At 37.9% G+C, this 17,027-nt stretch overlaps 1 protein-coding gene across 1 annotated transcript in view; it reads right to left on the bottom strand.

Annotated features, from left to right (window-relative positions):
* LOC310999732 (uncharacterized protein) overlaps positions 1-16,778 on the bottom strand; it is a gene marked incomplete at its 3' end in the record, with an annotated part of 28,923 nt that extends 12,145 nt beyond the window's left edge. The window contains exons 1-48 of the mRNA XM_083990288.1: positions 16,646-16,778; positions 16,254-16,440; positions 15,987-16,167; positions 15,830-15,900; positions 15,659-15,747; positions 15,488-15,570; positions 15,271-15,358; positions 14,974-15,097; positions 14,724-14,862; positions 14,386-14,498; positions 14,132-14,293; positions 13,882-14,049; positions 13,596-13,787; positions 13,209-13,352; positions 12,988-13,111; positions 12,565-12,636; positions 12,263-12,475; positions 11,999-12,113; positions 11,732-11,802; positions 11,502-11,641; positions 11,168-11,383; positions 10,992-11,043; positions 10,803-10,892; positions 10,506-10,709; positions 9,380-9,458; positions 8,948-9,140; positions 8,715-8,810; positions 8,191-8,353; positions 7,831-8,024; positions 7,584-7,739; positions 7,425-7,484; positions 7,259-7,349; positions 7,002-7,173; positions 6,762-6,852; positions 6,259-6,333; positions 6,079-6,181; positions 5,903-5,992; positions 5,712-5,816; positions 5,499-5,582; positions 5,257-5,389; positions 4,574-4,709; positions 1,668-1,810; positions 1,121-1,310; positions 861-1,038; positions 701-771; positions 543-631; positions 351-433; positions 163-250 (exon numbers count right to left, since the gene is read on the bottom strand). Of these exons, the coding sequence (XP_083846414.1) occupies positions 163-250; positions 351-433; positions 543-631; positions 701-771; positions 861-1,038; positions 1,121-1,310; positions 1,668-1,810; positions 4,574-4,709; positions 5,257-5,389; positions 5,499-5,582; positions 5,712-5,816; positions 5,903-5,992; positions 6,079-6,181; positions 6,259-6,333; positions 6,762-6,852; positions 7,002-7,173; positions 7,259-7,349; positions 7,425-7,484; positions 7,584-7,739; positions 7,831-8,024; positions 8,191-8,353; positions 8,715-8,810; positions 8,948-9,140; positions 9,380-9,458; positions 10,506-10,709; positions 10,803-10,892; positions 10,992-11,043; positions 11,168-11,383; positions 11,502-11,641; positions 11,732-11,802; positions 11,999-12,113; positions 12,263-12,475; positions 12,565-12,636; positions 12,988-13,111; positions 13,209-13,352; positions 13,596-13,787; positions 13,882-14,049; positions 14,132-14,293; positions 14,386-14,498; positions 14,724-14,862; positions 14,974-15,097; positions 15,271-15,358; positions 15,488-15,570; positions 15,659-15,747; positions 15,830-15,900; positions 15,987-16,167; positions 16,254-16,440; positions 16,646-16,710 (5,966 nt within the window). The 5' untranslated portion in view covers positions 16,711-16,778. The remainder of the gene's footprint in view (positions 1-162; positions 251-350; positions 434-542; positions 632-700; positions 772-860; positions 1,039-1,120; positions 1,311-1,667; positions 1,811-4,573; positions 4,710-5,256; positions 5,390-5,498; positions 5,583-5,711; positions 5,817-5,902; positions 5,993-6,078; positions 6,182-6,258; positions 6,334-6,761; positions 6,853-7,001; positions 7,174-7,258; positions 7,350-7,424; positions 7,485-7,583; positions 7,740-7,830; positions 8,025-8,190; positions 8,354-8,714; positions 8,811-8,947; positions 9,141-9,379; positions 9,459-10,505; positions 10,710-10,802; positions 10,893-10,991; positions 11,044-11,167; positions 11,384-11,501; positions 11,642-11,731; positions 11,803-11,998; positions 12,114-12,262; positions 12,476-12,564; positions 12,637-12,987; positions 13,112-13,208; positions 13,353-13,595; positions 13,788-13,881; positions 14,050-14,131; positions 14,294-14,385; positions 14,499-14,723; positions 14,863-14,973; positions 15,098-15,270; positions 15,359-15,487; positions 15,571-15,658; positions 15,748-15,829; positions 15,901-15,986; positions 16,168-16,253; positions 16,441-16,645) is intronic.
* Between the last annotated feature and the right edge of the window lie 249 nt (positions 16,779-17,027).

Below are 17,027 nucleotides of genomic sequence, written 5' to 3' on the forward strand. Positions count from 1 at the left end.
CACAAAGAATGTTTAATGCAATTTTTAAGGAGCTACTGGACTAGACACATGTAAACATCGTAGTGTATCATCGGCTCACTCATATTGTTGTAAATATTAATAATTCAAACTATACGACAAAATGTCAGCAGTAAACAGATTGGGAAATGAATCAACACTTACATGGCTGAGATGGTGAAAGCCAGCTTTTCAGTACTTGGCAAAATATAGTCCTCCTTCATTTGAATGTTCACCTCAAAACTTGGTAGAACTAGTGTGTGTAACAGTAAAAAGAGTTTATTTGGAATTACAGTAAATGGTATACAGTATGTTAAAAATAATCTAAGAAAAGAAAACTACTTGTAGCTTACCAAATTCTTGCACTTCGAATTCTCGAGAAACTGCGTTTACTTCATCACCTTGATAGTGTGCTGTAATCCTCCATGTGCCTGTTCTATAAACAAAATGTAAATTACCATGTCACAATATGTCAATAACAATTATTTATTATTTCAGTGTTACTTGTTCTGTCATATTGTGTGAGTTGACTGAAAATCTGTTACTTAGAGATATCAGGTATGGTGAATGTGTCATTGAATAGTCCGCCCTTTGCAGATTTTTGAGACTTCATTACTCTGTTTCCATCAGCATTCTGCAATAAAAAGCATGGATCAGTTTGCAGTTCTCTTTATTTTCTCAAGAAAATGTATTCTGTACTCACAAATACTGTTATGTAGATTGCTTCCTCATGAGGCCTGAATGTGTGGTCAAGAGTGAATATCCTGTATTGCACTAAAAGATAAATAATGAACATAGCTTGAATTATGACTGTTAATCCTTACTGTTTTACATGTCTTCACATTTGTTGATTGTCCTTTTACCCTTCTGTGTTGGGTTGTACATTGGCTGGTCAGTCTGAATGAAGATATAGCCTCTGTGTTTTGATAACAGGACCTTTGTTGTTTTTCTTTCACTGAATGTCCCGCTCTCTGCCACCAGCAGAGCAATGCTAGGTTGATTTTTTGGAGGCCCAAATTGTAACATAGTTTCCATTTCTATCTGTAAATATGCAAATTCATAGTTTGGGTTTATGATATTTCAGTCAAAATGTTTAGCTTTCAGTGAGTAAGGAAAGTCATACCTTCAGCTCAACAGTTTGGACATCCCCTTCATCAGTGCAACGAACCATTTTACTATTAGACAGAGGAGTACCAGTATTCACATCCTCCAGATGGAGAGTGACTATCCTGTTCAGATAAGGTTTTCCCATCTGGACAAACACTGTCTCATTAATTCCCACATGAAACACATTGGGAGCTGAGATGAAGAATCTGCACACAGAGATGAAAAATAACTCTCACCCTAGTATCCACCACTGCTATGTTGCAACTTCTGTGCCCAAAAATACATCTGCAAAGCTGCACGTTGAGACCATTTTGACAAAATAATTAAAATAAAATCTTCAAATCTAATCTCTACCTAAAATATTAGTATGTAGTTAGAGACAAAAACACGCACATCCAAAAATACAATAAAACTGTCACGGGAGCTACAGACTGGTGTGCGGGCTCCTTTTTTCCACACAATTCAGTATGTTGACATTAAATTATTGAGAAATTCTACAATGGACAAAGAAAAATAGGTCAGCATTGAGTTGCATTATTATATAATCTAGATTTCACATTTACCTGTCCTCCGTTGAGCACGCTGAATCCACAGTCATGATCAGGACCAGAATGGAAAAGATATTTCGTTTCATTGTGCAGCCTCTGTGTCTTTGCCTGTTCTGACCTCTTTTATATAGGCTACAGTCTATGGTTCTGACACAGGACTTTGATCAACTGAGGTTTTTCTAGGTTTTCCACCCCTGTATTACACAACTACTGGATCTCTTCATGCCTTCCCTATGTTCATTTTCCTCCAAGAAAATATGATTCAACACATTCGTACAGGCATGTCTCCAGATTGCAAAATGTTTTATTTATTAAAGTCTATTTTGTTTTGGCTTGCAGCATATCTGTTTCTGTTTACAGTGTAACCATGCTCTCATTGGTTGTTGAAAGTGAGACAGATTTCGCCCAGAACATGTGATTTCCAAGAAATCGAAACTTGGTTCATTGAGTTCTGTTTTGATTCAGTAGGCTAGCTAAAACATGGCAGTGACTCTGGATAAGAGATAAGAGCCTTTTTTTTCTTCAAAATAAACAGCTGAAAGATACAGTTGGGGGAGCCTATGGTTGGGAGTAATAGTGGCAGTTTTTTCCCCCTGTAGTCAACATTAGCAGCACTTACAGCAATTTACTTGCCAGTCTAGAAGAAGTTGCAAGTTCATTATTAAAGGGGAATTGCCGTTCTTTACAATCTGGGTCTTATTTCTAGCATAAAATACGATCATTTACTCACACATAACTTGGTGTTTCAAGTCGTTCCGACGAAATTAGATCCAGCAGAGAGCCGCGTATAATGCCAGTCTACGGGGCAACTGAATGCAGTATATACATTATATTTGCCGCGAAACTCGTTAATTTCACCAATATCTTGTGCCGCTGCCTGGCTCATTCTGATAGGCTAATAATCATTCCACTTCGGCATTCGGGTCCATTTTTAGCGCAACAACTAGCCAGAGCTTTAGTTATGGTGCGTTCCAGGCAGGCTTTTTAACCCGTAAGTCACGACTTCAAGTCACCAGTTACGAGTTTGTAGCGTTCCAGGCGAGTTACGAGTTACGAACTGGGAACTGGGAGTAGATCGATCTAGTACGAGTTCACAGGTGGGAAGTTACGAGTTTGACTGTACGTTCCAACGGGTAACCATAGGAACAGGTCGGAAAAACACGAGTTACGGGTTGCCTGGAACGCACCATAAGTCCAGGTTGCGGAGAGGAAGCGCTGAACTTCGTCTAGCAGATCATTTTGTTCTGACAATTTTGAAACATGCAGAAACAAACCGTAGCATTAGCATTAGCAACTTTCAGGTAAACAAGCCGCGTGCGCTCGGAGATGATATCATCCAGGTCAGAGGTTAGTAGGTCAACCTACACACCCCGGATGTTGATCAGATAACCCCGGACTCAGAGGGGAATAGCACTAGCTTATCATAACCATGGATCATGACAAAATATTGGTGAAATGAACGAGTTTCGCGGCAGATGATGTGTTATTTAGAGGTTGCATTCCGCTGCCTTGTAGACTCCCATTATGGGGATACGCGGCTCTTGGCTGGATCTAATTTCGTCGGAACAACTTGTAGACACCAAAGTTATCTGGGTGAGTTGATCGTATTTTATGCTAGAATTAAATAAGGTCAAGATTGTAATAAACGGCAATTCCATTACTCTACTACTGTAAGTGTTTATCTTGTAATGCATAGCAATATGTGTTGAAAAACAAACTTGTCCTAGCTGTCACCTGTCCCTGCTGTTTTTTCGGGCAATAGAGCTGTGGAAGAGCACACGTAAACTGGACAGGCCAAGTCAAAATACCAAAAAATATCAACTTTTAAAAAATGAAAAGCCTGAGCAAAGAGAGCATGAGAAAATGAAAGGGACGGAGGGGCATTTTACTATATTTCTTTTAGAAAGCAAGGTATGACAGGACAAACTGAGTGTGTGACTATTGTTTCAGGGGTTCATAGAAGCATCCCCTGGCTTTCTAGGATAGCATGGTGAACCAATATGTGAGTTAGACGGTACATGGTCACTGCTGGCATACATCAGTGCACTGGCACTTCTTTGCACTACTCTTTGGCATACCATTTTTCTTGCATCATCATCACAGCACTAGTTGCTGCTACTCTCTTCTTCTGCTGCTGCTGCTTCTCTGTTCCTGGTGATCCCAGTGGTGTAGTCTAGGTGAGTCACAGATTTGTATACCCAATTAGAGAGAAAGAAGGCGTTAGATAGATAGATAGATAGATAGATAGATAGATAGATAGATAGATAGATAGATAGATAGATAGACATTTTATAGACAACAACACACCCTCATCAAAGAGATCAATGTCAATGGGACTCAGCGGGGAAACTGAATAAAAGCTGAAATCCAGAGGAAGCTGAAGGCTGAGACACGTCTCATGGTTGATATTGTTAAATTTTTATCAATAACACTGAAACAAATGATGGAAAATTTTTACTACAGCCAATATTTATTTACCTTTCCCTCCAGTCGTCACCAGGTAAAATTTGACCCATTAGGGTCAAATAGGGTTTTCCACATGATTGTCTAAACTTTAACATGCAGAAATATATTCTGTATACCCTTAAAAGGGGTCGTGTACAGCTCTTCATCAGGCGAAACATCATACATGATTAGTATACAAAAATAACAGTTACACTTAATGGATTGTGAAAAGTTAAACAGGTCAACTGATAAGCAAAAGGCCAAATGTTTGCCATCATTACAGTGTGTGACACTGATGTGACATGATCAATATTTGAGTTTTTTATTGTGTGTTTAGTATCATGACTTTGTTAATAATCTGTAAGCATTTCAGAAGTGAATAATACAAACAGTAAGAAAAGAGCTCTTAAAACCTATGCTCACTGTGCATTATTTTGCTGCTAAGATTTGAAAAATATTTCTTGACAACTGTTTCACTGTCTACAGCCATCTAACTTGTATTCATTTCTGAATAAATTGAACCCTTTGCAGGCAGGTTGATGGGCAGATTTTTGACACTCTTTAGAAGGCCTTTTTTCAACCCAGGTGTTTGATTCCAACAGGTACTGCATCCTACATAAAGAGGAAGAGAGTGAACAAAATGAGGATCAATCAGTGCCAAGTTTGCCTCCATTGTGCCATAGGGGTGGGCCAAAATATCGATATGGCAATATATCGCGATACTTTATCCCGCGATACGATATCGATATTCAATATTTAAATATCGATTTTTTTTTTTCCAAAAAAAAAAAAAAAAAAATTCAATTTTTTTTTTTTTTTTTTTTTTTTTCAATTAATAAATCATGTTTCAGACCTAAATCCAATTGAAATATGTTGTTGTAACTTGCACTTGTATAAAATGGCATGGATATTTTGAATTACATTGTTTTGACTCAGTTTGTCCCATGAATTATCACTATCGTCTGATGTACATACAACTCGGATTTTAAGTGACACAGATATCGTGATGTATCGTGGATGAAATTTCTTGCAATATATCGATAATCGCAGAATCGCTGTACCGTGATATTATCGTTATCGTGGGTAAAATATCGTGATAGTATCGTATCGTGGGGTACCTAGTGATACCCAGCCCTATTGTGCCATTGATTATACTCACATTCCATTTGAGTCAGTTGTCGTGCCATCTTTGCCCATGATGAGATACTGCTTTTCCAAATCTAACTGTCCTTTGCAATGGCGCCTCTTAGCAAAGATCCTAAGAGAGTTTTCATCCACAAGATTATCTCCATCTGATAAAGAGATGACAGTCGATATGTTTACTTTAACTGGAATGGGACAAAATCCTTTGAAGGTCAGCGTTACGTCATCTGTTATGGTTTCTGGTCAGAATTTACTTACTTGATCTGAGTACCTCCTTTACAGTGGTGTTGTATAGCTCAAAGTTGCTTTTCATAGAAACACTCTGAACTTTAACAATGTATGCTGAAATAAAACAAGAATAAACTAATAAGACAAATTAACCATTCATCCTTTTTTTATTTTGGAAGATTTTTAAACCCATATCAAAAATAGGTACTTCATCAAAGTGTGTGGTGTGAAGTAGCTACTGACCGTAATCTACTGTAGGGAAGAAACAAGCATGTTCTATACGGTCATTCTTTGTCAGTGCTTTATTTCCGTCTGATTTGAATGTTATCTTAACCTTATGACAGGGTCCTAAAGAAAAGATGAAAACAATAACATTTTGATCATTTACACAAACCTAAAGGGTAAGCCAACCTCTCAGTTACAGTATGACTTACTTTCTGCACATTGGCACACATCCTCTGAACACAGCCTAGAGACCATCCGGCTTCTTTGGGGGGCAGAGTAGAACACGGTGCACTTGCGGTCTACAAAAAAAGCACAAATACACCATTGTGTTAAATTAATCATAGAACTTGCCTGAGAAAATGTAGATAGGAAATTAAAAGCTTACCTGGTTCGTAATAGTCATAGAACACAGCTGGAGCCGGCTGCAGGAGGCCAATGGGCACTTTCTGTGTCGCATCAAAACTAATACATTCCTGTGGCTTTATAAGCTAAAAATGAAAGACATGGCTTAGCATGTAAATTTTTCACAAAATATTCTGTGAATGGAAATAGATCTCAGTTTTACCTTATTAAAGTAGATCAGCACCCTTCCATAGGAAATTTCGTAATGGGAAATGTATTCTGCAGACGGCTGTTTTAACTGTGAGGAGAAAAAAGGGGAAATTGACAGGCTCTGAATAAATTGGCGAGAATTGCTTTGGAGACGAGGCCAGTCAGAGGCATAAATTCAAAAAACCTTCCCTATATTGTACTTGGCATGAAGTGGCACACAGCACAGCAGAAGTGTCCTTGCTAGTTTTAGGTAAGCAAGTTGTAAAAACAACAGATTTCGTCTTGGAATAAGTCTCTCCACTGGCTGCAAGGCACAGTGTAATGTACTGTACATTTTTATGTACACAATCTAACCCATGGCACTGATTAAATTGGAAGAATTTAATGTCCATCTAGCTGTGAATTGCCAAGCTCATCTACTTAGAAAAGAAATGTGACATGACATTAAATTCTGAAAAAAATATCTCTTTGTGTTTAGGATGACAGTATTTAAAGAGGAGGGAGAGAGCTACTAACATTGTCCAGCTGATCAGTGTTGGCCTCAAATCCACTCAGTAGTGTGATGTCAGCAATGCCCATTCCTGTGAGGTTGTTGCCTGGGTTATGGCTACACACACAGACAGACACAGACACACACACACACGCACAAAACAAATAAGGCCGCCAGAGAAATGCTGATCAGGATTCATGACATTTTTCTTTAAAGTTCACAATGTCATTATGGCTTACAAAGGTGATGAGTCTTATGTAACTAACCTGACACAGACTGTGTAGGTGACAGTGTCGTCTGCAATTGCATTGTTATCCAGATCTCTTCTGCTTCTTGTGCGAGCATCAAACCACTCAATTGCTGATCTTGGCACTCGTGTCTCTTTTTCCTCATTAACATCGTCGTCATCATAGTAATCATACGTGTCTATGACCTTATCTAAAGAGACAGAGGTTGATGTGACAGTCTGGCTTCTATCATCAATACCTGTATAGGTGATTTATTATCAGTGATAAAAACTCACCAGTGTACTTTACTTTTCCCTCCACTGTGACACTGAGGGACAGATCAGCACATCTGTCCTTGGGATCCAGTACATGGTAAGCCTTAACAATCTGTGAAGGAGGGTGGATATTTTCTTCACATTATGGATCTTGTTCAGCACATGCACAGAAATGAATGAAACTTACTTTTAGTTTGGCTTCTCCTTCTCCTGACAACTTCACAACAATGTTGTTTCCTGAGAGTTTCTGGGACAGACATAACACAAAAAACATATTTTGTAGAATGAGGTCTATGTGATTTGGTGTCTTTGTAATGAAGTGTGCTGTTGAAATGCTTTATGTTACCTTCAGGTCTGTTTCCACCTTCTTTCTCTTTTCTAGTTCAAGTGTTACAATGTTATTCCTTCCTGGGACTCTGAACTCTGCAATTACATTTGTTTCAGTACTGTAGGACTTCTTGAGATCATATTCTGCAAGGGCTTCTAGTGCCATGATGGTATCCTGAAGATGAAGACATTAATAATAGTTGTAGATGATCTTGGACTATATTGGGTGCTTGGGTAAGTGTATAGAGGCCGTAGCATCCAATTACCTGAGATGATCGGTAGCCTCCAAAATGGTTTTCTTGGGAGATTAACCAGCAGGCTGCTTTGTCTGCCCACTTGGTCTTTTTCAGTGTTACTGCAGTAAGGAGGGCATAGGCCGTTGTCTCTACTGTGATGGCATCTGCCTTCTTTTGATTCTTCATGCTGGTATCAGTTGTCCACAGACAACAGCCATCCTCCCCTGATAGTTTAGAAATAGACAAAGTAAAAGTGAGAATATATGTAATGTCTCAAATACATAGTCTAGCATACTCTGAAAGACCCTTATAATGAAATACATTGTCTTGCACAACTGCATAGTCTGCCACTGCCAAAAGAGGATTCTATTTATTGATCAACAAACATACGTTCAGTAGCCATTGCTTGAAGTCTTGTCCAGACAGCTGAAAGGTCAGTTCCCTCTGGCAGGCACACTGAGAGACAGTAAGCTGTAATGGCAACCGCATAGGGATGCCGAAGCTCCTCCAGGTTTGACATTAGATACGTGGTTGATCTTGAAATACTTCTTTCCTGGCAGGAGGTAGAATAAAGACATTCAATTAATTTCACTGGCAAATGGTGCTCTGACTACAATTCACGTTGAAATACTATACAGTACAAAACTGCACAATAATAAACAATCCACAGCCAATTAAAATGCTAACATGTTGGTGCTAGCTACTATGCAACATCCTCTAACTTTAGCATATATTAGCATGCTAACATTTGCTAATTAGCGCATAACTGAAACGAGGTTGTTGAGTAAACTAAAAGTTTTTTGTTTTTTTAATTAGGTTTTTTGCTTAGAAGAATGTACAAAATTCAGTCAATTTAATAGTCAAGATATTTTTCTAAGTGCCAGTGGCCACTGGCCCGTTTGATATCATCTTACCACATCATTTTTTGCTTCAGGTTGCACAAATTGAAGGGAATGGTGCAGTGCAAGAGTTATGAAAGCTGTCATCGATGCTGTGTGGTCTGTGCCTTTCTACATTAAACACACATAGACAACACTGGATTCAAATCACTGCTGTTCAGGTTGTTGCAATATTTTTATACGTACATTGTTCTTTTATGCACAATATGCTGTAAATTTTAACAGGATTAGGTGTAAAGTGAGGTTACCAGGACTCCTCTGTGCAACACAGGTTGTGGGTCAGTGAAGGAGCCATCACCAGACTGCTCTGAGAGCAAGTATCTGACTGACTCAGTGATCTTTTCTGCTGGTACAACTCTAATTGACCAACCCTGCTGTCCAAAAACTGCTGTCTGACGCTGTGCCACAAATGATAGGACTTTCACTACAAGGGCAGTTACCCTAAAGACAAGAGAAAGAATAAAAATGGAGCAGAGTGGATGGACAAGATTTATTTAGAATTTGGCAAATGCTGAATTTTCCACCTACAGATCAGCAATGGCTAAAGCTAAAGGATAGGCCTATGATATATTTTTTGATGAAAGTGATATGTGAAGTATTTAACATTTCAGACAGTGAGTATAAACAGTATGCTATGATTAACAACTATACATAAAAAATCTATTGGAACAAACACTTACCAATTACTGGATGTAGGCATTGAGTAAAATGTTCCGTAAGCCCCATTTTGTTTCTGGTGGTCAAAGATTCTCAGATAACCTGACAAAAAACAGTGTGTCTTTGTGAGTGTTTACTTCATTAAGAATACGACCTACTATTATTAGCTATTAGCTATTGCTAACTCTCTATTGACTTTTTTCATGACCTGTAGATCCAAAATGCATAGCAGTGATTACGTCTCATAATACTAATGTGAAAAGATGAAACCCAACCCTGAAATTAACTTACACATAGTTAAAAACTAAACCACATGATGACCAAGAATCACTTTCTTATTAACGTACTACATTTAAATATCACACAGATATTGAGAATAGCCTATAATATATTTATTATGTAATATAGTTAATCCTATAACATACATAACTACAAAATTCATAACATTAATTAGCGTCCCATAAAGAAATGTACTGGTTAGGACATTTTACAGTTGACATGTGAACCTGACTTACTACTTGGGTTTTAATAACTATGCCATAGGTCAGTGGATACTTACTATACTAAAGGTCAATGAGGCCTCTGTAGTCATCGCAACAAATGCTCTTGGGAATGCCCTACCTACCCAAACTCACAGACCTGAGATGATGAAGTTTTTCTCTTCTGCTTTCAAGATTATGAAACAGTCTCCCACTGGGAATTGAGTCAACAAACTGCTGTAAATGTTAAGTCATGATGCTTCCATGTCTTGCTTTTCACTTTTAACAGTGTCGGTCGTCAGTGAGTTTTATATTAATAATAATAAAAATAATTATGGCTCGGATTTATGTAGTGCTTTTTCATGGCATGCTCAAAGCGCATTACAGAAACCATGATTCATTCATACCACATTCACACCTGGTCTGGAGGTGGTAAGATACGTCAGTAGTCACGGGTGCTAACTCTCCATCTCCAGTTATTGGCCGACCCATTCTACCAACTCTGAAATGCTTACTTTCTCCAAAGTTGATATGAAGTTATTAGATTTAGTCTTTATCCTAGGTTTATTTTTTTCTTTTTGGCTCTAAACTTTGTGCAGAGTTACAGAAATAGGTATATATTTTCAAATAATGAATACATTATGCAATTAACTGTGTGATGTCTTTGTACCTTTCTCAATTTTATCAAGAGCATCATCTCTGGAACCCGGTGGCAGGTTGTACCATTGCTCACTCAGATCAAGGTAGCGGAGGGCTGCAGCTGTCGGAGCAAGTCGCACCATTGTCTGTTCTAAACATCCCTGAGGCAGCACTATCAGGCTTGCAACCTTCTCAGGAGACAGAAGGTTCACTGCTTGAAAACCAAATCCATTCTCTGCCGGGTGAGAGCATTAAACAGGTAAGATACTTTAATTTACAAAGATCCATGAGTTGCATGTCTTGTATGTCTCTGTCTCACAGTACATACCTTCAATTGAAACAAAGATATTGGAGGTGGAGTCTGGAATTATTTCATCTGGTAAAGTCCCATCAATTGTCAAAGTCCTTAGGCCCGCCCCTTTTACAACAAACAGATTAAAACATTTGTTTGTTTGATTGATGTTTTACAAATATCAAGCGTTATTGTTGAAAACTGGTGAATACTGAAATAACTCACCGTTTAATTTAATCACTTTGGTTTCTTCTAATCTCAGTTCTAATCCTTCTGTCTACAGCATGAGAAAGCAGGTAGCCTAATTACAGTGCATCCCATGCCATTTACTATGTAAATATAGAGGTCAGTCATTTCAAAGTAATGACTTTGGTGGGAGAAAATAGGCAGGTTTTACTCACCTGTACATTCAGAGTCTTTTGAATTGCATCTATGCCATACTCATTCACTATGTCAAAGACACGTATTTTGATGGGAATTGGGCCAGTTACCATGGGGACAGCAGAAAAAGTGACAAACTGGGAGGAATGTGGTTTCACATCGATGTTAACATAACTTGAAGCGGTCGCTGAGCCAGGAGAGCAGAGTCCTTCAACTTGTTCCATATGAACAGCCAGCTATGAAATGCAGGTGGTGAGATGAGTCATGAGTCGTACGTCAGACCATAGGTCACACAAATCACATTATCATTACTGATGTGATTGTTGTTATGAGACATTATATTTCTATACCTACCGTTAGGTTTGTGTCTCCATAGTTGTAGATAACAGGTGAAATAGATATTTGCTCATATTTTCTTACTGAGTAAGGTAGTCTCAGAGACACAAAAGTCTTCTTAAATGCTCTAACCTCAGATGGTTTCACTACACAGAGACCTGAATGAAACGTAAAGTCAGTTGCAGTTATCAATAATAATGTAGTAATTTCTTTGGTCAAATATCCAAGATGTATTTTTGAAGATTTACCACTGGTTTTAGATAATGTGATGGCCTGAATTTCCCATGTGGTGATGGAATCAGGTAGAAGCAAAGGAACACTGAAAGAGTTTTTCAAGTTAAAGTAAATCAATGGCTGTGAAATGCATCTGATAAAAGTGTATAGTTCACACTGCAGAAATAGTCCCCATGGTAACAAATGTAAAACTATGGTTGCAGTGGTTGTAATTAACACATTTAGATATTTAAAATAAAAAATAACAAGCATTAAAATTGTTTTGAAAGTCCACCTCTTACCTCAGTTTGCCATGTGCATCCAATTCTTTGAATGAAAAGCTTGGAGGGAAAAGACGTCTAATCTTTTGACTAGTGGTATCCAAAAAGAATTCTTCAATATCAGTTACTGTTGCAGCTAAAAAGACAGAAAAAAAAATTATATATATATATATATATATTAATTGAGTGATAACCATGCTATGGCTATTGAATGTAACCTAACATTAAAATGTAACATGTCAAACTGTAAAAATATGTAATGTCCTCGTGATAATTTCATCTCACTCCGGCCAAGTCCTTTCAGGGCATCCTCTTGTATCTTTCTTTGTCTCAGACGCTCTCCTGCAATGCAGCATTGTAAAAATGCATCTGTGCAAGCTTCATTCTTTCGCACCAGAGAGACCCTCTCCGCTCTTTCCTGACATGTTAGTGCCATAGGGATGAGAGTTAACCCGTCACCACAACACTCTTTAAGAGTTTCATCTGTATAGTTAGACTCTGTGGGGGAAAAAGAACACATTTTTACTGAACAGTGTTTTTAGAAGTGTTTTACATTATTGTAAGTTGTAATGCTGTTCGTGTCTTACGTAAGGTCATCATTTCATGTTGAAGATCCACAGAGCGTCCGTGTCGTGCAGATTGTGAATCACAGTGAAAACCTGGAAAAGTAGCTGGGATAATTAAGTAGAGTAGTAGATAGCTGTTTTCAAGACTGAGTTTGAGTCATCTGGATATTTCTGGCATCAAAATAGGAAAGTCAGTAAGTTTGATATTTTATGTAGATAATGTGCTTTGGTCATCCTACATTACAAAATCAATATCAGCAGTAATCTGTCGTTAAAACAATATTAAGAGGAAATTATAAAGACAGAGTGGAAAAGGCATTTAAGCTTGGCCTATCCCATGTTGAAGCTTCCATCAAATAAATGTCTAATGAGAACCTTCAATGTAAATTGCATCATTAGTAAGTAAGTATCAATAATTTTGATTAAAACGTGTTTTTGTCATACCCTTCTTCCACCCTGACTGGGAATTAGACACGAAAGCCAGGCCAGCATCGCTCAGTACAGATACTGGGTTATGTCCTCCACCGTATGTGCAGCCAAGGTCGTATGACTGCATAGCAGAAAACACCTGAGAAATAAGAACAAGAGTTTAGATTTGCTTTGGTGTAAATATGATTTTGAAAAAAGAAAAAGAATGAAGGTACAGAAGAAGTGAGAGAAATTACCTGTTTGGCTCTGAGTTTATTATCAGCATTGAGACCGTAGAAGGCCTTATCCACAGCAAGCAAAGCCACTTTGGCTGTCGCTCCATCTAAATCAAATTCAAGTTTTACCTCCTCTCCTGGTTCAGAGGATCCTTTTTGTTCTACCTAAAAGTTAATTCAAAACATAAACACTGGATTTGTACATGTAAGTGCATATGTGTTCAGTGATAGTGAAACTACAGGGTTGTATATCAAGTTGATGACAAGTTATATGTTTATAGTGTTTAAATTATTTAAAACGTTCTCATTCATAGTGAATCACTTCAATCAAACACGGTCAGCAGAGGTAAAGCTCTGTCAGTCCACTCTCTCACTCTGTCCATGCTGCACTCTGCTCTGTTTACCCACCTTGACCTTTATCTCACATTCGTCCCTGACGTCCACCCACACTGAGTCTGCAACAATGTCACCATTCTGGTTGTAGAAGTAGGCAATCAGACGGAAGGATGGGACCATATCAGCTGTTATCGGCAGGTTGTATTTAAGTGAACTACCAATTGGGAGCCAACCATTTTTTATTATGATCCCACGGCTTAGGACCTACAACAGAGACAATCAAAATGTTCGATGAAGACAAACTGCTGCTCCTCTTTTGCAAAATGCATTTTTGTGTATTTAATTTTATATGGCTCACCATGTAGTATATATTTCCATTACTTGGGCCATTCACAGTCCCGTATGTGACTGTAAATGACTCCTTCACAGAGTACACCTTGTTGGTAAAACTCATATAAAGGTAGCTGCCGCTTGGAGATGATGCACGTCCAATTCTTTTCACCTGCTGCAGGCCTTCTGCAGTCACCTTTCAGAGACAGAGGTGGAAACAGTTAAAACTGAACAAAAATACAGTTGAAGAAATCACAGCTGAGTTTGGAGATACTAACTTCAACAGGAATCTCAGTTGTAGTAGTTGCAATATTAAAGGTATAAAACACTGCCCCCTCCTGGTCAGTAACGCCTTGGAACGATCTCTCTCCAGATCCTGGTACATCAATGTTTACTGGCACATCAGCTGCTGGAGAGCCATCTGGGAGACGCATGATCACCTAGAACAACATACACAATGTTTTACATAAAAATACAAAACAATATCAGTCATCTAATTAGCTGTGTATCAATTTCTTAGATTTGTGCATACCACCACATCAAGTGGAAATCCAGGAAGAAAGTGTGAGCGAGTCCGAGAGAGATCCATGGTGTATTTGTGAGAGAGGACAGGAAGATAAACTTCTCCCTCTTGTATTTCACCACCTGGGACAAAACAAATAAGTTGTAGGAGCTTTTTGATCTATCAATCAATTAGGCTAAAGAATTAATTATGAATACATTTATCAAATTAATAAAATAAAATGTCAGATAAAAGACAAACAACCATAAATATTATTTCAGATTCAATTCAGCCGTTCTGGCAATTTGCTTACAGTGTAATAATAAGTAGTAGTAGTAGTAGTAGTAGTGTGACGGTGTGTAAATTACTCTGTATATTGGTGACGAACACTCTCAAATAGAGTTGTGCTCCACTTTGTTGTAAATCAGAGAGGGTTTTGTTCTCCTTTCGGAGCTGATCGTTTATCTTTGCTGTATTCTGAGAAACCTCTGCATTCCCATCCTTGATCTGCAAGAAATTATAGTAATGAATCACTTGAAAAATGCTGTTTAACTGACAGTTTAACTACTACTATGCTGCATTGTAAGTCTTGTGTTGTATGAATATTTATTTCCTCACCGAACCAGTGAGCTCCAGTCCTCTGACCAAGACAGGCTTTGTATTTTCACCACGGCTTCTAGCTTTTTCTAACAATCCAAACTGGCAGTGGTAAGCCCCTTTAACATTTTCACCATGTGAATACCTAAAAAAAAACATGTTAAAATGTTTTGTTCTGAACCTAAGATAAGAAGAGTGTCTGAGAGTGTGATTAAGACAATCAACCAAAACTGTGTGATGAAAACTACATGGACCCAGCGTCCCTTATTGTGTCTAACAGAAAACGTAATCAGTTATGGGAAATGAATCAACACTTACATGGCTGAGATGGTGAAGTTAAGATGTTCAGTGTTAAGCAAGATATAGTTATCCACCATTGCGATGTTCACCTCAAAACTTGGTAAAACTAGGGCGAATAACAACAAAAATGTTAATATATGAGTTAACAATAAAAAAGTATATTTTATTATATTTATAATTTTTTTTTTTTTTTTTTTAAATAAAACTGTACTGGCACTAGAAATTAGTAGTTTACCAAATTTTTGGACTTTGAACTCCCTAGAAACTGCATTTTCTTCATCGCCTTCATAGTGTGCTTTAATCTTCCATGTGCCCGTTCTGTGTAAACAAAGTGTAATTAAGTCAAAGTTGCTTTTGCTATTGTAGAGTATAAATCAAAGTTGATTACAAAACGGTTGTAACATACTTGGAGATATCAGGTATGGCAAAAAAGCCTTTGAGTATTCCCCTGTCCGCAGTTTTAAGGGCCTTTATTACCCTGTTTCCAGCAGCATTCTGTAATAAAATGTAACATATGAGTCATTTTTGCAAACCTTTCAAGGTCCTCTAATTTATTCAAGAAAATGTGTCTACTCACATAAACTGATAGATGGAACACCTCATCGAGAGGTCTGAAGGTGTGGTCAAGAGTGAATATCCTGTAACGCACTAAAAGAGAAATAATCAACAGCTTTAATTATGACTGTTAATCTTTCCTGCTTTACATTTCTTCACATTTGTTGACTGTCCGATACCTTTCTGTGTTGGGTTGTACATTGGCTGGTCAGTCTGAATGAAGATATAGCCTCTGTGTTTTGACCACAGGACCCATGTTGACATTCTGCGAGTGGTGGTAGTGAAGGTACTGCTCTCTGCCACCAGTAAAAGGTAACGACTTCGTTTGTTTTGCAAGGCAAACATGTTTTCCCTGGATATCTGTACAAATGCAAATTAGAAGTTTGATTTCATGACATTTAAGTCTAGAAGATCATTTGCATTATAGAAATAGAGGGCTTACATACCGTCAGCTCCACTGCTTTAATATCAGTTTCACTAGTGCACTCAACCTGTTCCTTTGTAGACATAAGAGTACCACCCTCATGCTCCAGATAGAGAGTGACAGGGTTGTTGAGATGAGGTTTTCCCATCTGGACAAACACTTTCTCCTTAACTCCCACATGAAACACATTGGGGGCTGAGATGAAGAATCTGCACACAAAGGTGAAAAAAAATGTTCCCAAGCAATTCCTTATTCATCAACATCTGTGCCAACATGTGCATTTTGTCTTGTCTATTAAATTGTGACAAAATAATCATTTACCAGAAGACAAAAACAAACCATTTCTTGCATGTTACACAAATAGGTCATTAGGATATTACATAACTACACAATCTAAGCTTTGTCTATATTTACCTGTTTGAGCAGACTGTGTCCAAGGTCATGATCAGGACCAGTATTAAAGTGATATGTCGCTTCATTTTGCAGCTGCTGTGTCTTTCTGTGTTCTGACACGGGGAATTGATCAGCAGAGGTTTTATATGTTTACACCCCTGTATTTCTCAATCACTGGATTTCCAATGCCCTCCCCCTGTTTTTTCACTAAACTGTCTGTTTTCTGTTATCTGTTCCTCAGTCTCAAGCAACACTTTTTCCAAATATAAAATAACAAAAACAAAACAAAAGGTATAGTGTGTACATTTCAGTATAAATATAAGTAGTTGATCTACAGATTTTCTAAACATGAGACAATAACAATACAAGTGCATTGTAGTGGATTGACATGCATTTCATATAA

The sequence above is a fragment of the Trachurus trachurus genome, assembly GCF_905171665.1.
Source record: "Trachurus trachurus genome assembly, chromosome: 16".
Classification (NCBI taxonomy): domain Eukaryota; kingdom Metazoa; phylum Chordata; class Actinopteri; order Carangiformes; family Carangidae; genus Trachurus; species Trachurus trachurus.